The sequence below is a fragment of the Dasypus novemcinctus genome, chromosome 5, assembly GCF_030445035.2.
Source record: "Dasypus novemcinctus isolate mDasNov1 chromosome 5, mDasNov1.1.hap2, whole genome shotgun sequence".
NCBI lineage: Eukaryota > Metazoa > Chordata > Mammalia > Cingulata > Dasypodidae > Dasypus > Dasypus novemcinctus.
This window is the reverse complement of record NC_080677.1, coordinates 35,553,559-35,574,963: the sequence shown is the minus strand read 5'-3', so window position 1 is coordinate 35,574,963 and position 21,405 is coordinate 35,553,559. Positions and strand designations below refer to the sequence as shown.

The following is a 21,405-nucleotide window of genomic DNA, read 5'->3' as shown; positions in this document are numbered from 1 at the left end:
AAAAAACCAACCACTTAAAAAAACCATACAATCTAGTTAAGTGATCTAATCAAAGTCCCTTAACTGAATCTGATGCAATCACAGGGTCTCACATCCACAGAAATGGATTAGTTAAAAATCATCTTTTTTTTTTAATCACCAAATTTAAACTGTCAAAAACAGGTATATTTATGTCTTGCATAAGATTGGGGAAGTTTTTGGCATTATTTCCCAAATATTCTTTCTGCCCTTTTTTCCTGCTCTTCTCCTTTTGGAACTCCATGACATGTATGTTTGTGTTTCATGCTGTCCTCAAATCTGACAGGGATGCTGGTCAGTTTTTCCTATTCTTTTGTCTATTTTTAATTTTGACTGTATGATTTCAATTGTTCTGTCTTCTAGTTTGCAGATTCTTTCTCTGCCTGTTCAAACTTGTGTTTTATGTCTCTACTATATTTTAATGCCTACTATTTAGTGTCTTTAATCATCATGCTTTGTTAGGTTTCTTGTTATATTTTCAGATTCTTGTTTAGCTCACACAGTATCTTCTTAATATACTTTTTTTCTTCATGCATCTTTTCCTTTCATCTCCTTGAATTTATTTAGGATATTTGTTTGAACTTCTTTGATTAGTTCTAAATTATGTGTCTGCCCTGAAGTTTTAATTTGTTTCCTTGACTAAGCCATATCTTCTTCTATCTTAGTATGGTTTATAAGCTTTTGCTGATATTTGGGCATCTGATTATTTTGATATGATAATTATGAAAATTAGTTTCTCCCTCTTGTCCAGGGTTTTATTGATTATGGACTCTGTGTTAAGGCTCTGCCTTGATGCTTGGTCCAACTTATTCTTGACCTTTAGAATAGACTGTTTTAATTGTTCAGGTTTTCTCAGTCTTCCTCATCAATTTTTTGCCCTGGATATATGCTGCAATTTTTAAGATTGTAGTTTTTTTACAATTGTTTCGCCTTCAGGAGAAAACTTCCTTTCCTCTTTTCTTTCCCTGGGTACTTGAGCTGTTCTGTTTGTTTTTTGTGTACAATTATCTGCCCTACTTCTATGATTTGTTTCACTTCTCTCCCTCATTCTGAGTCCCTTTTTCCTTTCACTTTTCAAATGTGGGATCTGTCTGGTCTTAACAGCTGTTCAGTCCTCCCATGCCCCCTTTATTGTTTTTCTCTGAGGCTTTTGTGCATCTGATTAGTGTGTCCCACCCCTGGGAGTGGTCTTTATTTTCCCTTGGGGTACTTTGGTTTTTGACACTCCTGCCACTTATATTCTGCCCTACGTCTCTGCAGGTTTGGGTTCCTGTGCCTGGATATGTGTGTGGTTCTAACTTGCTGCCAGGAGATGTTCTGTGGTCTGCATCTTTGTGAGGACAGGCGTGGTCTGGGCTGCCTCTGTGCAACTCGCAAGTTGTGGGAAACCAAATGAGAGAAAGGGGTCTTGTGTGGGTCTGGAATGCAATTCTCCTGCCTGATTTTGGTGTTTCTTTTCTTTTTCTTTGATTTAGCATGTGTGGAATCACTCCAGTCTCCATCATATTCCAGAGATCCAAACAAGTGGGATTTGTCCTTTTATTAGTTGGTTCTGAGGGCAGTCTTTTCCAGGGGATGTCTTACATGCCATGTGATGACCCCACTCCCTTTTACTTTTATCTGTCTCTTTTTAAGCAGCATTAGTTGTGTCTAGGTATTTTCAGTTTTTTATTCTCTTGTCTTTTATTGGATGTTTAATTTATTTTCCCTTAATGTAACTGTTGTTATGGCTGGGGGCTTAAGCCTGCCATCCTTTCTATTTGTCTGTTTGATTTTTTATCTCTTTTATAAACTGTGCTTATTATTCATCATCTGATTTCTAGCTTTTTAAAAATAAGTGAATTAATAAGTCCAAGACATTTGATAAAAAAATCTGAGTGCAAAATTCTTTTAGATTTAAATAACTCTTTCCCTAATACTCTCCCTGCCCCCTGCCCTAATGGCTTTCTCTTGTCTATTTGTTCGTTGTTTTTGCTCTATTTTTTTTTTCTTAGGAGGCCTGGGAAACTGAACCCAGGACCTCCCATGTAGGAGGCAGGAACTCAGCCAATTGAGCCATATCCACTCCCTGCTCATTTGTTTTTTGCTCGATATGTGCTCCTTTTCTCATTGTTTGTCTTCTTTAAGAGGCACCAGGAACCAAACCTGGGACCTCTCATGTGGGAGGTGGGTGCTCAACTGCTTGAACCACATCTGCTCCCTCTCTCTCAGTATTTTATATTTCTCGTTTAAGTTCATTAACAACTTTTACTAACAGATTGCTTTATGGAGTCTTCAAAGCATTCAATATAGTTTTCAAAGTTACACTCTTTATTTTCCCACTCCTATTTCTTAAATTTATTTAATTTTTGAGTAATTTCATGAACCATAATTTATGTAGACAGGTTTAGGAAGAAACATAACTAATTCTTCATTATCATGCTACTCAGCAAAAAGGGAATGAGCATATCTAAACATATCCTATTACCAAACATTTAGTTTTCTTTAGACTTTTTTTTTCTGTAGGAGTAGAAAATATGACGACTGGAGAGCATGTTGTTTAAATATTGAATGAAATTTTGACCTTTATGTAATAGCTCATTCATAGCATAATTGAATAAAATTGCCAGGTTTTTGTATATATTACTGGTTCTATACATTATTTTGGATAATCATGGTGAACTTGTATTTGGGATACCACTCAGAAGCAGGGAGTTTAATTTACCTTGGGTCAGGGAAATGGTATTTCTGTTTCTTTTGTAGTGCAGAATGACCTGCGTCTCCTTCAGAAAACACACTGTCGTTAATGATTATTTGAGGACTGTGATGTTACGGGATCCTTTATTTCTTTTTTAAAAAATATAAGTATAAACGTTATGTGAAATTTTGTTTCTATTTGGCTTTTTGTTAGGATGAAATATGAAAGCATAATCTGTGTGATGACATAGGACTGGAACAAATTATCTTTTTCAGATCCTAACTAACAGGGAAATCAATGTTTGTTATTCTGTGGCCTGTTTTTTTAAAATCTTCAGAGTTTTGTCTAATTATGTCTAACGTCATCTAAATAATAGCAGAAATAGTTTCCTGACTGGGTCTCACTAGAATGTGCTTGTTTGTTTCAGCAAGAGAAAGCAACTACCATGGATTTGACTAAAAGTTTAGAAAGTACTCTCAAGACTCGTGTAGGTACGAGAATAAAAAATCTGGCTGCTAAGGTTGAAATATTGAAAGAAGTTAGGTATGTAGGAGAATATTTTTAAAAAGTATAATTAAAAATAATTGCTTATTAGTTGATATTTTGTTTAATTTGTATTCCCACCATTTTCGCATTGAAAATTTTTTTTGTGTCATTGAAATTTAATCTTTGTGTTTTTATTAATTTAAAATAAGAAACTAAAAATAGTTATTTCTGAAACAAATTTTATAGTGTTTTCAGTGTTCTGTTACTACTTGGAAGCTATAGTGTTCTAGGATCATTTGAAAGTGTTCTAGGGTCATTTTGAAGGTGAAATTAAAAAAACAACAGTACAACTTCTAAGTGGTAGTATAATGGGGAATTACCATGTCCATTTTGTTTCTCTTGGGGTGATTTTCAGGATTAGACTGAAACTAAAGATTTTCAATATAATTACTTCATTATATTTTGTATAAAGAATGAATGTGTTATTTGGAAAGTGGTTCTCATAAAGTCAGAAGAAAAGAAATTGATTACCAAGTCATGTACAGAGTTTATTTAATACTTTCTCAAAGTCTCTATTTGAATTATTTAGATATCTTGCTTTATTGTTGGTTGGGCTAATTTGTCATCCTTTTCTACTGTAAGTATAAAATAACTCTTAAAACAGTCAAATTTTCTTTTTGTGCTATACACAGAACCCAGACTAGTAATTCATTTTTTCATGTACTTGGAAACATTGAAAGGTATTTCCCTGAATGAATCTTGTATATTAGTCTTTTGTCTTATGCAAATTTATATTCTCTAGTATAAATATATCAATTACAGTTTCTTAAGAGTTTAATTTGGCCCCTCCAGAGCCTAATAAACTTTTAGGACACTACCAGAAATCAAGTGGCTACATTGGCAAAGCTTTGAGTAAGACTTTGGACCAAAATTATCCCATGTATTTTAATCCATGTTTGAGGAAAGAATGTGCTCTTAGAATGGCAGTGGTCTCCTTGGAAGCTAAAAAACAGAATATGGATGGGTCTTGTTGGTTTTTCTAGTTAGTATGACTTTTGGTTGCAAATACGGTTTTCTTGTTAGAGTGTTAAGGACTATGAACCTAAATTTTTTTACAAAGTACTTATAAATCTTATTGTAGACCAGAAATTTAAGGTCCACTTGATGTTGTTTAAAAATTTGCAGGCTTTTTTGGTTGTTCTTTTATATAAAGTTTTAAAATGTATCTTTTCATACCTGATGTTGTAAATAGTAACTTTAGATCATAACATTTTAAGTGTAAACTTTTCTGACATAAATTTTCAAATTTTTCCTGTATTTGTCTTTTTCTTTTTGCTGTTTTTATCTTTTTAAATAGGTGTATGAACATCAGTGTTCGTTTTGGAGATGATCTTTCAGAAGCTGTACAAATGCTGGATGAAGAGTGCTTTACTACCCCAACTTCATTGAATGAACTAGATACAATTTGGGCAGATTACAGTCTTGCTCAGGAGAAGATTCAAACGTGTCAAAATGTGGTGGGTTGAGGAATTTTCCCTATTATAGTTTTCATCTGTGGAATATAGGGAGATATTGATTGTCTTTTGAGAAAGTAGGGGAATTACAGATACTGTAATGATACCCTTTTTGCATGAAATCGTTAATTTTTTATATTATTTTAAACTTATATCATTTAATTCCTTTACTGCCTTCTAAGAAAGGTAGGATAGATAAATGGAGATTGTAGATAAAGGATGGACAAAATCTTTTCTCCTTTTGCATGAGAATTTGATTTCTGGTAGCTCCTTAGCTCTGTTCCTTTGGTAATCTGGGAGGGAAAATGAAGCTGCCATTTTTTTTTCTGTCTTTATTTTTTTAATATTACATAAAAAAAATATGAGGTCCTCATATATCCCCCACCCCCCTCACTCCACTCCTCTTCCCCTAACAACAATCTCCTCCATCATCATGAGACATTCATTGCATTTGGTGAATACATCTCTGAGCACCGCTGCACCTCATGGTCAATGGTCCACATCATAGCCCACACTCTCCCACAGTCCACCCAGTGGGCCATGGGAGGACATACAGTGTCTGGAAACTGTCCCTGCAGCACCACCCAGGACAACTCCAAGTCCTGAAAACGCCCCCACATCTCATCTCTTCCTCCCACTCCCTACCCCCAGCAGCCACCATGGCCATGTTCTCCACACCAATGCCACATTTTCTTCGATTACTAATCACAGTAGTTCATGATTAGAATATCAGTAAGTCCACTCTAATCCATACTCTATTCCTCCATCCTGTGGACTTTGGAATGGTTGTGTTCACTCCACATCTATATCAAGAGGGGGCTTATTTATTTCCCTTATTGTGCTTCATTTGGACTTTAGAATTGTAACTTTTGCTTATGTATTTTGTACAGTTCCTTGACATGGTTGTCATGTGTTTGTTTCTTTTTAAGAAATAAGTCAATTTTACTAGAGGTTCTTTAGTTTTTTAGTTATGAAATACCCTAATTGAGCCTAAGTAAGAAAGAATATCCTACAGTTCAAGCTTTTAAGTGTATGCGTAAGACATTATTATTGGTGGTAGAGGCACAAATGTGTTTAAGCCATAATCCTATCTCTATCTTTTTTGGTTGCTGGATGAATTTATAAGTAGATAATTTCAGTGTAGTGTGGAAAGTACTATAATAGAGATAATGCATAAGGTTCTTGAATATCTCACATCTAGGTATTTCCAAACACAGCACTTTGGGAGAATTGGAGTTCTTATCCTGGTGGAGTTTAACTGAATCTGCAAGGATGAGTAGAGAAGAAGAAGGAGTTGAAGTTGGGATGGAAGTAGGAGAAAGGCAGTGTATAATTAATAATAGGAAGTTGTTTATTTTCACAGGAGAAACAACAATTTCATTGTTAAAGAAATAATGGGGAATAAGTAATAAAACAGAAAAAAGAAGTAATGTGGAAAAAAAGATTAGTAGAGCAGAATTGTTGAACTCAAATGTTCTTATTTTTAATTAAGAGAAAGGAAGCTGCATCATTTGTTGATCTAAGAAGAGAGATGCTTGTTCTAAATGATACTATTTTGGAGAATGTAATGTTGAACTTTACTTATTTTAGGAGATCATGTTTTTTTCATCATATAGGTCAATGTATAAAAAACACCTGATGTATTAATGATGGAAATTCTTTCTCTCCTTTCTCCAGAATGAAGGGAATATTTTGATTGCCAAAAGAAATGAAGTGCAACAGAAGCTGTACACAGCAGTAGAAGTTTTTATTCTGGAAGTTGATGAGTTAGCTCTTAATAAACGTTTGAGAACATTAAAGGTTGAAATTTTAAAATGTGTTAAGTATAATCTAAAAATAGAAGCTTAGCCGCAGCAAATAGACACCAAGAACAGACAACCAGGGGAGGGGGGGAAATTAAATAAATAAATAAATCTTTTAAAAAAAAAAAAAAAAAAAAAAAAGAAGCTTAGTATTTGACAGGTGAAATTAGCCTTTTTTTCTTGAGGCTTCCTGCAAGAAAAAAATTAGTGATAGCACTAATAGCTACAAAAGTTTGTTTTTTCATCTTTGCTGTATTCTAATCTTTTTAACAGGATTAAAATATTATATTAATATACTTAATGTGTTTATTTATATGGATGTATTTATTCTGAAAATAAGGTAAAATGGCCAGATACACCAGGCTTTCTAGACATGCATTAATTGGGGAAACTCATGAAAATAGGAGCAGTAGCAGGCATATGAGACTTTGTGGCTCATTGCATTCTAGCAGAAAATCTAGTAAGGCCACAAGTCCGAGTTAGGAAGAAGAACCCTGATCCTTGAGTTATAGGGCTTTTTAAAAAATATATTTTTAAAATTAATTTTTTAATTTTTAATTTAATTTAATTTTTTACCTTTTTTCCCCCAAAGTATACAATCAGTGATATTTGGTATAATCACATTGTGGTGCATAAAATTAAATCATTATTAGAGCATTTTCATTATTCTAATAATAGTAAAAAGACAAAAACTCATCACTGCTCAGTCTCTCTGTGCTTCCCCTTCTGTACATAGCTGCTATTCTGTTTCTGTCTCTTTAGTTTATTTGAATTTATATTTTGTATAGATGGTGCAAGCAATATGTAGTGCTTTGTGTCTAGTTTCTTTTCCCTCTTTTTTTTTACCCTTTCTGGAAGATTAATAATATACTGTCCATAGTGTGTGAGAAGACACAAGCTATGAATAAGGACATGCCCTTTGACAGCACTACCCACTGTTGCTTTCCTGCCCAATATGAGGGAGAAAGAAAAGCATATGAAGAAAGCTCTTTCCCACAGAAATCTGTTTATGATAGAGATCTCTGACTTGCAGTGGCTATATTCGGTGCTAAGAACCAACCATCCTCTGTCTTTTCAAGGGTTTTTCAGAGTGTCGGTGATAAAATTTCTGGGCCCTATAAATTTTCCTCTTGCCTCTATACCTTTTATAGGGATTGATCCTGGAGAGAGCCAGGAGGCTGTATTGATTTCTTATCTTTTTTCTTCTAGTCTTTTTATTTTGCTTTTAAATACCCATGAATGTTCGGTGTCTTTTCTTAGTTGAATTATGTTGTATATTTTGGTGTGTAGTTTGTTTATACTTACCAGTAAGTCTTGAGAACTTCCATGTCAAGATAAACAGTAGTGATTCTTATTTAAAATTAGGGAAAAGAGGATAATTTCTACTTAATTAAAAACTTAAATATATAAAGCTTTTTACTTACAACCTTAATTTAATTAACATACTTTCACTTCTTTAGTTCAAATAAAGTATTCCTAAGGTATGTTTATGTTGTTTTCATCTATAATAATTCTAAGTTTTATTTATAAATTTTCAAGGATGGGGACTCACCTAACTGCTTTTGTGTCTTTTGGATCCTCACAAAATGCTTGAATGATAATATGTAGTTAATAAACGTTTTCGGAAATGGAACTATATCTCTCTGCAGGATTTGTCCGCCTCCTTAGAAACAGTGTATGGACAGGCCGAAGAAGGGACAGATTCTGAAGAAATACTTAAGAAATTTCATGAGTGGAAGTGTGGTAAAAGAGAGGAATTCCATAATGTTAGAAGTGAAACAGAGACTTCTCTACAGCGTCTTGTAGGATGGTTCCACAGCACCTTAAAGGTAATAAGAGCTTTGTCCAGTGGTACTTATAGCTGTTTTCCTTTTTTGGTTTCCAAATGTAATTTATTTATTTTCTTAGAGAGAGCGAGGGAGAGCAAGAGAGCATGCATGCATGGGCATGGGTTTGGGATGGGGGAGTGAGTGATTTACATTTCTATTTTTTAGGACATATATGAAAACAACCTTAGTCAGACTGTAGGTATTAGATAATATCACTGGAGTTTATTATTACTGTAGTGCATGTTTTACAGAAATAATATAGAGATAAGGTTGTAAGTGTATATACATCTGGTTTAGAGAGTAGTAGAGTATTCATGTTTATTTTGGTTTCTTTTTCAGTTATAGATACATAAATTAAAATTCAGTGGCAAAAACTATAAACAAAAAAATCCAGTGGCTAATTCTTAAAATATTTCATTAATTCTTTGACAGTGTTTAAGTCTTTTAAGTTTTAGATATCTTAAAGACATTAAAATATATAAAATAAATGGTAACATTAGTCTTAGTTGATATTATATATTAGAAAAGATGTTTTTTATATCATTCTTTTTAGTTCTTGTTTATTATGAATAAAACACCATGCAATTTTCCAAAAGACTTGGGGGCATTTGGTTTTGCATAATGTATTCAGTACCCTAATTGAATTTTGACCTAATTTTGTTGTTGATTCTTTGTTCTTCCACCAGCTTTATAACTTACTCAGTTGCTGATTATATTATGTTATAAAACTGCGTTACTGATCATACTTTTGTTTCTTTTCAGGTTAATTATCAAGTTGTGGCTACTTTTCCTTTTCTGTCCATTTCCATGTCTATCTCCTTTATCCAGATTCTCATAACCCCAAGCTTGAATCTGAAATCAAAGTGACTGTTTGTGACCCTTATGTTCTATGTCTTGTATTTCGGGTCTCTGATTTTATTTAATACCTTATAAAATCTATTTCCTGATAGAAAATACCCTTGTTTTTCCTAATGAGATGGAAGCCATTCTGGATTTACTCTTTAATTTTATTCCCCACATTCCTAAATACTAGGTCAATCAGTAAACACTAGAAATAATCATATCCCTTCCTTGTTCAAGAGCTAAAATTGTCTTTCTACCACCTATCAGATCTAAACTTGCTTCCTGAGCATTCATATTCTTTACCAGCTTTATTATTCTCAAAAAAACACAGCTTTTTGGTCTCATACCTGTTTTTTTCTCATATTTTTCCTCTCAATTGTCCTTTTATGTCTCTTAAGCATGAATTACTTTTCAAAATATGTGTTTTCTTTAGATGTGTGCTATATGTAAATCACTTCTTTTCAGGTGTGTAAGTTTTATGGAGGTAGGTACTTTATCTTTCTCCTGTATCCTTATTTCCTCCACATTTCCCAGTAAATAGACTAATGCTCTGCTCCCAGCTTTAAAGGATACGTTGCATGTAAATTTAAGTAATTGTGATACTTCGTTTTTTTTTTTTTTTTTTTGTAAATAAGGTGTTTGATCTAACTGGGGAAGATTCACTGACTTCTGAAGACACAATTGATAATGTTGATGAAATCCTAGAGAAGGCTGAGTCAAGTGTCTGCAAAGAGCTGGAGATATCTCTGATTGTGAGTATTTATCTTCTTTATTGTTGCTTCCTTTGAAGCAATATGGTTTTTCTTGCTAGTTAGAAAATATTGACTGATCTTAGCATTCCTCTTAAAGGCCTTTTTGAAATAGTAACTCTGTCAAGTTACAATGCAATTCTTACTCTTCCATTTTGATTGTAATAGGATATTTCACACTAAAAAATACTTGATGTTTAATTCTAAGGAAACACCTTTCAGTCCTTAAACTGAGTTTATGAAAACTTAAAATCTAGGAGTGGTCTGAAAGTGAACACCTAAGTCTGATTAGTATAGTCCCCTTTCTCTATTATCTATATCCTGTACTGCTGTGTCAAGTTAAAAGTTAGGGTAGTTTGTCAAAGAGTATTTTGTAATGTTAACATTGTTCATTGGAACTCTGTCCCAATTTATTCAGGCTGCTTTTCAAATTCTCACTGGTTATGTTTTTCATTTTACTTGTTTCTTTTTACTTTTTGCAATTTTATTCATATTGACACTTAGAAAATACATTATGCACTACTATATTTCCCTATTTGTTAAATATTCCCAATTTAGATGTTTTAGTCAGATTTGACTGTAGAAGTGGTTACTAATAGATGTTTTCTAAAAATAATTTTAATTGTTGAAGTTTTATTTATTGTTTTGTTCTTATATTTAACACATTAGTATCCCTGATTTCCTTTAACCCTTTACTCTAGACATCTTCAAGAATGGAAGTAAAATTTCCCATATGAACATCCTTGACAACAGTCTTTCTTCTGTCTAGGAAAAGATTTGTGCTTAAGAGCTAATTTGAACTGGATAGAGAAATTTGTCAAAGGCATCATCTCTGAAGTTTATCTGTTGTTATTGAAGGCTTAGGTATTTTGGATAAGCTTTTATGTATAAGTCCATGTATGTGATTTCGTTTAGGAGCAAGGTGATGCAGACAAGGAGATCATTTTAAATATGCATAGTCAAGTACTGCAAAAGATTCGTTCAGAGGAAAGGCTGATTGCCACAGTACTATCCAAGTACAAGGACAGTGTTAAGGTTGGGTTACGCTTTCTCTTATTGGTTTTATGGATTGATGTTTTGCATTTTTTATTGCATTAACTTTCTCAAGTAGTTTAATACCCGGAATGTAGGTAACTTATTTATTATTGCTAGGAAAACAGTATAGCTGTTGTTAGTGATTTGTGGTTAAATTGACCAATTAGTAGAGATGTTGATATAAGTATATTGAGTTTTATGAGTAATCTGAAATTCTTTGATATTCTTAAGTACTTTAAAACATAACCTTTTTTTCTTTCTACAAGGTAACTGTAGAAAATTCCCTTTATTAGTCTAATCCCTTAGCCTAAGAGTTAGTTACTATTATTTAAGTATTTCCTTTTTGAATGATTTTATGTATACATATATATTACATGTGTTGCACTGTTTTGTAAACTACTTAAAATATTTTCTTCACTTAATGGTATAAAATGAACATTTTCCCATATGATTCTTCTATAATATAATGTCATTTGGAGTGGCTAAATCGCCATCCTTGCATGGCTGCACACATAATTTAACCTTTCATCTGGTTGGATGTTAAGGTCACTTCCAATTTTTTTCTATCATAAATAGAATTTATGTAATGTTTGTACATAATTTTTTATGTGTATTTCATCAGGATAGATTCCAGATTTGTAATTGCTCAGTTAAAAGGAATGAACATTCTTAAAACTTGATACATATTGTGAAACTGCTTTTGGCAAGATAATTTCAATTTACATTCTCACTAACAATTCCTATTTACATCCCTACCACTATACTTCTGAGCTTGAATTATTTATTTTATCTTTGTTACTTTGACTGCTGGAGCTGTTACTCTTCTATACAATAACTGGATAATTAAGAAATCAGTTTGAAGAATTTGTAGAATCAGTATTTTAATCTGAACTCAGTAGATATTAGTTGAATCATAATAGAGAAATAACAAATGATCAGGAAGTGACTCTTCAGTATTGTTGCCTGATGTGTTTGAAACTACAGTGACTCTTTCTCTCAGTTTAAGAAGCAGATTACTGAATGGTTAAATAAGAGCCCCAGTGTGGATCACTTGCTGACCATTAAGAAGACCCTGAAAGGCTTAAAGGCTCAACTGAGATGGAAATTGGTTGAAAAGAATAATTTGGAAGAAGTAAGGAAATAGTTGCTTATTACTGAGTCCTCTGTATCCCTTACTTGGGTTCTTCTTTGTAAAAGTAAGCATGAATACACTTTCCGCCCTCCCCCTGCCCCACCTGAGGTACTGGGCCCAGGGATTGAACCCAGGACCTCATATGTGGGAAGTTGGCACTCAACCACTGAGCTATACCAGTTCCCCAAATATGATTTTAAAAATAAGAGAACCATTATTCATTCATTTTATATACTTTATCTTTTTATGTGTTTGTAAATAAACTTGTGATTACATTAATAGTGTAAACATTTTCCTGTGTTATTAAATTTTCTTTAAAATAATTTTAAATGGCATTCTTGGGTTTTTAGTAATATGGGCATGTTAGAATAATTTCTAAAACTCTTTTGGCCTGGATTATTATATTTATTATAATATAAGCCTGTAACATACAAGATGATGGAGTGATGGCCCCCAAAGGTAGAATTTTGTCATACTGTATTTTTAAGACCGTGTGCCTTTTGTTAACTCTCTTTTTATGGCTGGACATAATTTTTTCTTACATGTTTTAAGTTGTTTTTATTTGATATTAGAACTGGATGAATTAGGACTCTGTAATCTGGACTAACTTCCTTCCTTAGACTTGAAAGTTACTAAACTGGCAATTTCATGTGTTCCTCTGAGGATTCAATTTAAATACAAAAGGGAGCTATGTCTTAATTCAACTTGAATTATCTCCCTTCTTCAGTTAGTGAGCTAGACAGTTAAGATGAGAATCCCACCAAAAATCACTTAAGTGGGATGGGATAGTGATTGCTCCAGAACTAATTTAATAACTTAAGGTTTTTCCAGTTTTATCTTACTCTGGGCTGTGGGGAATTGGGTCTTTTTTAGTTTAACTTTTCAACTTTGGTGAAATGTATCTGACTTTTAAGTATATGTACCTTTTAAGGCAGCTTACCTATTGTCATTGGAATTTTAGGAAGTCTTGGTGATATCTACAGTGCCTTTCCTTTAGTAGACATGCCACACATTTACTTTTTTTTTTTAACCAAATCTCATGTAGAAAACAATTTCAGGGAATTTAATTATCTTCTTGTTTCTATTCTTCCATTTACTTTATGATGGCGGTTGGTCATCTTTATCTTGGAGAAAATCTATTGGAAAAGCTAATGCAGTTGATATTGTGTCTTTATTTTTATAATTCCTTTTTGTAGGTTTTGGGAAAGTCAGTGTTAGAATAACTAATCTATATTAATTCAACAAGTGTTATGAGGATATATTATATGCTGGGTACTGAGCATACATAGACGTCAGACAGAACAATTTGCTAGAGAAGTTGCATAAATTCTTACTAGGAAATTTTGTTTGAGTTTAATAAGCTTATAAAATCATTTTTTCTTTCTGATTAAAGTCTGATGATCATGATGGATCTGAAATTGAGAAAATGAAACAAGAAATAACTGAGTTGCGCAATAGCGTCTTTAAGGAAATTTATCATGAGCAGGAGGAATATGTAAGTATTTTATTCTTTGAAGTTTTGAATTACTTTTTATTCTATAAATTGAATTCAGTACCAATTTTATAAAGTAGACTATAATCACAAGGCTAGAGATGTTATACTGGCATAGTAATAGCTATATGAATTTAGAAATTAATCTCTGATGACAAAATAATTCATGACCATTGTACTAAATTTTGAAATTATAGAAAGAAATTATAGGAGAAAAAACATCACCTCTAACTTTCCTTCTCAATGGTAACAGCGTAATTGCTTTTGACGTACTTCCTTTTAATCTTTCTGCTTGTATTTAGAAAAATTGAGATTATAGCACAAATACACTTTTACATATTGCTTTTTTCTGTTTAATATTCTGTTTAATATTCCTTTATCAAGTCCTAGATAAATATCATTTTAGGATAATGCTACAATGAAAATATTAATGGGGCATGATAAATTAAAGACTATAACAAAATAAAATGCCTGGTTTTTGGGGGAAGTTCTATCTTAAGTCTTCATTTTGCCATGAAGTTTGTGACCTTGGAAGAATCAGTTAGTGTATTTTCTCTCTAAAATTGGAAAGAATATTATATTTTATGTCCTGGGAATGTTATCGGAAAGATTTTAGTTAAAAAACAGTACTTTGCAAATAAAAATTCTATGAAAATATGAATTTTAGGTGTTTGGATTTAACAAATTCATCTATGTGTAACTTATTATTTACCTATGAACCCTGGATAAAATACTTATCTCCCAGTGATGTAACAAGTTCCTAGAAGGCTTGTTTAATAAACAGGTAATAAATGACTTTTCTTTTGCAAGGACCCTTAATTTTTACTTTACCATAAAGTAACTCTTACAGAGCTATATACTTATTTTTGTCTCAAGGTTTTGTATGATTTATTTCATCCTAAATGGAGTAACAGCCAATAAACGGCTGCTGTGTTCTTAGTATTTCAGAAACAATGACAGTTTTATGATTCAAATTGTTATGTATTATCACACTTTATCATTTTACTTTGGAAGTAAGCTATAGACCTTAGCTTTAAGCATGATTTTGTGTTTATATACATATGCAAAGCTAAAGTTGGAAATTAAGTTTTTTCTGTTAAGGTGGTAGTTTTGATCCTCGCAGTCACTTGAGGTTTTCATTTGATATTTTTTGAAGTAGAAGGCAAAATTCAGTGAATAGGTATTTTATTAGATAAAAGGCAGATGCCTATATGTTATTTTTTCCTCTCACAATTTAATATATATTGATCTTCAATAAAAACATATTTATTTTTTAACTTAGGAGAAACTGCATAGCTTGGTACAGAAATGGTTTCCTGAGCTGCCTCTGCTTCATCCTAAAATAGGATTACTTAAATTTATGGTAAGTTGTGGTTCCACTGAGAATTACTACTCTGTAGAGAGTGTTGAAAAGTGACAGTGTTAAAATTGTGTGTCAGTGTATATAATATCCTTACTATAAAAATGTTCCTTAGGTATAATTTTCTCATTATTATTGGAACTTTTCCTCAAGACTGTCTTTGATCGTGGCATAGTTCATATTTTTATTTTTATACTACTTTGCATGTTTTCCTATGTTTTCTCCTTCCTTCCTCCCTGTTCAGTATATAAGCCTGGCACTTATTTGAATCATAGATGTTTATTTTTTATATGTATACACACATATATATATAATACAACAATTCTTTATCATTCCAGTGGTCAAAGGCATATAACATTTCAAACTAAATACATTTGTATCTTACTTTGACCTTTTTGAACATGCCATTAGAGAGTGATGCAATAGTGACTATTGCTGTTTTTTGCTTTGTTTTGTTCTTTTCATTAAAAATTTATTGAAGTATATCATTCATAGGTGAACATACATAAGCAATAAGTGTGTAGTAAAAGTTGTGAACTTATAAAACAAATATGCATAACATCATACAGGGCTCCCACACATCACCTCACCATCATTACCTACCATTACCTTGCATTGCTTTGAAACATTTGTAGCAAGTTATGAAAAAACAATGTCCAAGTGTTTCTACTTTTTTCTTTATTTTTAAAGAAGTTTTAGATTACAGAATAGTTAGCTCTAAGGGATTTCCATGTACCCCATCCCCTCTTTCTCTTACATTTCCCCCTGTAGGAAATTTCCATATACATTGTACTACACTAAAAAATTAACTAGTGTTTAGTACATTTGTTACAATTGATGAACAAATATTGAAACATTGCTATTAACGATTGTCTGTAGTTTACATTATGGTTCACACTTTGCACCATACAATTTTATAGGTTTTGACAAGATGTGTAATGGTCTGTATCTGTCATTGCAATATCATGCAGAACAATTCCAATGTCCCCCAAAATATGCCATGTTACACATATTCTTCCCTCTCCCTCCCTGCAGAACCTCTGTTGACTACCATCTTTCTATCAGTGTTATAGGTTCTTCCATTACTAGAATAATAATGTCTATTTTGATCCACAGTTGCATTCCCCCCTTATGTTTTTTGATTCCTTAATCTTGAGGATTTTGGGATGGTGATACCCACTCTGCTTCCAATTGAGAGGGAGCTTAGATCCCATGGAGCAGGTGGATAGAACTGTCTTGCTTGCATTTGTAGATACTCTGTTTTTTGGGATGGGTGTTGTGCATCATTGTCATTTTGTTAGTTACCCTGGGTGATTCTGATGAACCTAGAGAGTAGATGTTGGCTGCATTCTGCTGAGATTCAGAGTTCTGCCAGCATGTGAAGAGACTGAAGATTTCAATCTCTGGGACATATTTAATGGGTATAGTGCTAATTATAGTTCAAATAAATGGGGCAGAAAAATCATGTGTAGGAAAATTACTATAGTTATTAACATATTTGAATCATAGTTGTTTACTTTTTGAAGTGATAAGTAAGTGATATGTGATAAGTAAAGCATTTTTAACTGCTGTGCCATGAGTTAGTATAAAAGCAGGATAGTGCTATCCATGAGGAATTCAAGCAGAATATATTTTACAAGTTTAAGTAGGCTGCAAGAAAATTCTAGAAAAGTTGGCTAAGGTGAAATTGTTGAGGTAGGAATATTTTTCTAGAGAGCAGACAGGTTTCAAAGGCTGGGAGATCAGTGTTTTAGAGGGACAATATAGAGCAAGATTGGTGAATTCTGGCTCTCAGGGAACAATTTTTTAGATCTGTGTTTTATATTGTTGGGTAGGGATGAGGGAATAGATAAATATTAAGACTGTCATTAAGTCCACAATAACAGCTAAAATATAGTACAGAAAGGGATAGTCATGTAGATATGTAAATTTATTCTCATAAATATGTAAGATTAAAGTCCCTTAAATTAACTAACAGCTGTAAAATATTTCAAGAGTAGACTTTAATGTAATGTAGATTTTTTCTTGGGAGTTATTTCATTCTGGCTTTAGAGACTGTGGCAGTTTGATATGGTTATGAATTCCAAAATAGATATTGGATTATGTTTGTAATCTGGTCTGTACCTGGGCATGATTAAGTTATGATTAGGGCTTTGATTGGGCCATGTCATTAGGGCATTGAGTTCCCACCCACCAAGGCATGCCACAGATAAAAGGCATGACAAAGGACAGAGCTGAGGGTTTCTGATATTGGAGTTTGATGCTGAAGTCTTAAGCTGGAGCCCCAGAAAGTAAGTATGCAGAGGAAGGAGAAGTAAACCCCAGGAAGAGAGGACCTGAGTCAGGAGAAGAACACTGAGGAATAGAGACAGCTCCTTAGACACGTGAGAAATCCCAGGGAGAGAGACAGAGCCATTCACCTGATAGTCTACAGCTGACCTTGTGGAGAAAACAGAGGAGCTGAGCCCAGAGGAACCCAGGAAGCCTGAACCCTCACAGACATTGGCAGTCATCTTGCTCCAACATGTGAAAATAGACTTTGGTGAGGAAAGTAACTTATGCTTTATGGCCTAGTGTCTGGAAGCTCCTACCCCAAATAAATACCTTTATAAAAACCAACCAATTTTTGGTATTTTGCATCAGCGCCCCTTTGGCTGACTAATACAGAGACTATCATTTCAGATGGGTGATTGAATATATAGTTCCATAGGGGACTTGAAAAAAATTTTTTTTTTTTAGTATGCCAAATACTTTATTGTGAAGATTACAGAAAGCTTGAATTATGACTGTGGAATCCTGTAATAATATTAAGATGTTTAACTATGAAGTATGTTTAGGAATCATTCTCTGGGTTGATTATATATTGTGGATTACTTAATTATACTGACAATACTTTAAAAAAATGTAACAATAATCCTGCAACCCTTTTTATTAAAACTGGCTCACATTAAAACTTAGCTTGGGGAAGCGGATATGGCTTAAGGGATTGGGCTCCAACCTACCACATGGGAGTTCCATGGTTTGGTTCCCCGTGCCTCCTAAAGAAGACCATGGGCTGATGTGACGGGCAGGTGTGGCAGGCTGACACAACAAGATGACTCAGCAAGAGACACAAGAAGAAAAACATAATGAGAGACACATCAAAGCAGGGAACAGAGGTGGTTTAAGCGGTTAGGCACCTCCCTCCCACATCGGAGGTCCTGGGTATGGTTCCTGGTGCCTCCTAAAGAAACAAAGAAGAGGAACAGACACAGCAAGTGCAAAACAATGAGGGGGTGGGGAGAGATAAATCTTAAAAAAAAACTTAGCTTGATTTAACATGTTGAGTACTATGTTTTAGTGAAAAATTATTGCTTTAACAGGCAGCAGAAATATCTAAGGGAATTAAGATACATGAAGGTCACTTATTTTCACTTTTGAGGTCCCTACTTAAAGCAGAGGCAGAAGTGTTAAAATTACTTCACAGTAGTAATAATTTTTAGGTTTCTTACTCCCACCCTACAACTACCTTTTTATTTGTCATTTTAATATTTTTAGGAAACATATGAGGTTTTTCAAGTAAACTTCAGGGTTCCTTGGAAAGCATGTCTGGTTAGTCAGAGCTGTTCTCCAGAATCTGTTCTAGAACTGTAGCAGTGATCAAATGTATGGTGTTTACACTTTCAGTGGGAGGGGTTCAAGAGCTAGGAACTAGAAAAAATAAAAAACTTTAAAAATTGTGATTTTATTGCTTTCTTCAGTAGGGTTGATGTCCAATCCCTCTAATAGCATGTAACTAATTATGCTGATTTAAAAGTGCTGGGGTTGTTTGGATTCGTCAACTGTTATAAAAACTTGTGCCTAGAACTCTGGTGGTCTTCTTACTATGAGCTTGGAGCGGGATCTTCTGGATGCTGAGCCTATGAAGGAACTCAGCAGCAAGCGTCCTTTGGTATGTTCTGAAGTTAATGGGCAAATGATTCTTTTAAAGGTAAGTTTACATTCTTTTAACTTGTGGGAGATTAAACAGTTTGCCTCATTTTCCTAAGTAAAATGTATTTAATAGCTGTATTTGCTTTCGTTTTTAGGGTAAACATTCTAACCAATAGCTTTTCCCCCCACAGACATGTATCTTTTTAAATTTCTGTCTCCTTTTGTTCTACTATATGTAGAATTATAAGCTGGTTTATTGGCTGGTTTACTTTTTCTGGTATGACTATTTAAAAAAAACTTATTATGGCAACATGTGTATAACAGAATTTCCATTTTAACCACTTTTCATGTGCACACTTCAGAGATTTTTGTTTTTGGTAAAATTTCAAGTAAAATTGTGTTTTTGGCTTTTTTTTTTTTTTTTTTGGTAAGATTAACTTGTCTGGGGACAGTGAACTTGAATAACTGCATGCCAGTGTTAGGTCAGAGCCAACTAGTAGACTGTGGGCTGCAGTTGCCATAATCCTACGTAATGCCCATTCCCCCCCACCCCCACTGTCTTGTTTGCCTGGGCCCATGGGCATCTTGAGTTTCCCATCCCCAATCTGAAAATCAGTCTTCCCAAAACTCTCTTCTTTGAGCATGGAGTCAAAGAATTGAGGGGAGAGAAAGGGAAGTGTTGCCCAGAAAATCTCTTTAGGTTTCATTTAACTTTTTTTCCATTCCCACCCTTCTCCCCCTCAGGTAAATTAATTCAGACATGAGTATTACAAAGGGATTGGAGGCATACCAGCTTTGCTCTATGATTTATAAGTTAGGACAGTATATCTTGATCCTCATCATTTACAAAATACCATTGCGGGGGCCCTATCCCAGACCAATTGAATAAAAATCTCTGAGCATGGATCTTGGGCATCAGAACATTTAAAACTCCCTAAGTGATTCTTTTTTATTTTTTTTTCTTCCATTTTTCCTTTCTCTCTCTCTCTCTTTTTTTTTTTGCCTCATCTGGTGCTACCTGAGTTTGGCTGTGGTTTTTTTTTTAACAAATCGATTTCATTGATACATATTAATAAAGCATACAGTTCATCCAAAGTGTACAGTCAGTTGTATTTGGTATAATTACATAATTGTGCATTTAATACTTCAGTCATCAGAACATTTTCATTATTTCAGTAACAATAATAAAAACCAAACTAACTAGAAAATTCTTTACCCCTTGATCTCTTATTGCTTCTCATGCTGTATATAACTGCTATTTTTGGTTATTGCACAAGTATTTATGTATTAAGCTGTTTTATTGAGATATATTCATATACTATAAAATCTATCCAAAATGTATAATCAATGGCTTTTAGTATAATCACAATGTTGTGCATTCATCACTGCAAAAATTTTAGAACAATTTTATTACTCCAAATAGAAAAACTCTACACCCCTTAGCAGTCCTTCCCCAGACCTACATAACTACTGATCTTACTTCATCTTTATAAATTGATTTATATTTACATTTTATATAAAGGGAATCATACAATATGTAGTACTTTGTGTCTGGTTTCTTTCACTTAGTATAATGTGGTTTTTTTTGGTATATTAACATCTTGTAGTGTTAACATGTATTCGATCAATTTCAAAGAAAAAGTCTTATATATTCAGTTTTACCGTTTTCATATTTCATATGTGGTTTTACTCTGCTATACACGTCCATGTTACATTTTTTATCTTTCCTTTTAGTAATACACATGACCTTTGATTTTCCCTTTAAACCCCTTTCATACCCACATAATAGTACTGCTAGTTACAGACATTATGTTGGGCTTTCTCCTTTTCTATTCATTTCCAAAGATTAACAAATATCCTTTTTACCAGTTCTTCACAAGTAACCTACAGCTTTCCATTCTCTAACTTCATTTTATTTTCTGGTGACCCATATTCAAGTTAATAACTACATGGGTTTACACAATATATTTAGTTCATAGTAGCACAATCATGTTGTATTTGTTGTCCTTTTGTTTCTGGTTTGCTTGGCTCAAATAATGTCCTCCAGGTTCATCCATGTTGTCATATGATTTATGACTTACAGTTGCATAATATCCCATCATGTGTTTACAAATTGTGAATGGATATACAAATTGTGTATCCGTTGATACACCTGAGTTGTTTCCATTCTTTGGAAATAGTAATGCCACTATGAACATCAGTGTGCAGATGTCTGTTCTAGTCACTGCTCTCACTTCTTCTGGGTATACACCCAGTAGTGGTATTGCCAGGTCACATGCCAAGTCTATATTCAACTTTCTTAGGAACTGCCAAACAGTCCTCCACAGTGGCTGTACTGTTTTACATTCCCACCAATAGTGAATAAGGGTTCCTATATTTCCAGCATGTGTAGTTTCTCTTTTTAATAGTGGCTGTTCTATATAGGTGTGAAATGATATCTCACTGTAGTTTTGATTTGCATTTCCCTAATAGCTAGTGACATTGAACACTTTTTCATGTGTTTTTTTTCCATTTGTATTTCTTCTTTGGAGAAATGTCTTATTCAAGTCTTGCCCA

General features: G+C 33.4%; 1 protein-coding gene across 1 annotated transcript in view; it reads left to right on the top strand.

The window, feature by feature from the left end:
• Positions 1–21,405, top strand: part of STK31 (serine/threonine kinase 31) — a 130,286-nt gene that overhangs the window by 62,891 nt on the left and 45,990 nt on the right. Inside the window, exons 9-18 of the mRNA XM_058296877.2 lie at positions 3,123–3,238; positions 4,539–4,698; positions 6,373–6,495; positions 8,147–8,326; positions 9,805–9,921; positions 10,834–10,953; positions 11,954–12,085; positions 13,479–13,580; positions 14,860–14,940; positions 18,782–18,907. Coding sequence (XP_058152860.1) covers positions 3,123–3,238; positions 4,539–4,698; positions 6,373–6,495; positions 8,147–8,326; positions 9,805–9,921; positions 10,834–10,953; positions 11,954–12,085; positions 13,479–13,580; positions 14,860–14,940; positions 18,782–18,907 — 1,257 coding nt within the window. The remainder of the gene's footprint in view (positions 1–3,122; positions 3,239–4,538; positions 4,699–6,372; positions 6,496–8,146; positions 8,327–9,804; positions 9,922–10,833; positions 10,954–11,953; positions 12,086–13,478; positions 13,581–14,859; positions 14,941–18,781; positions 18,908–21,405) is intronic.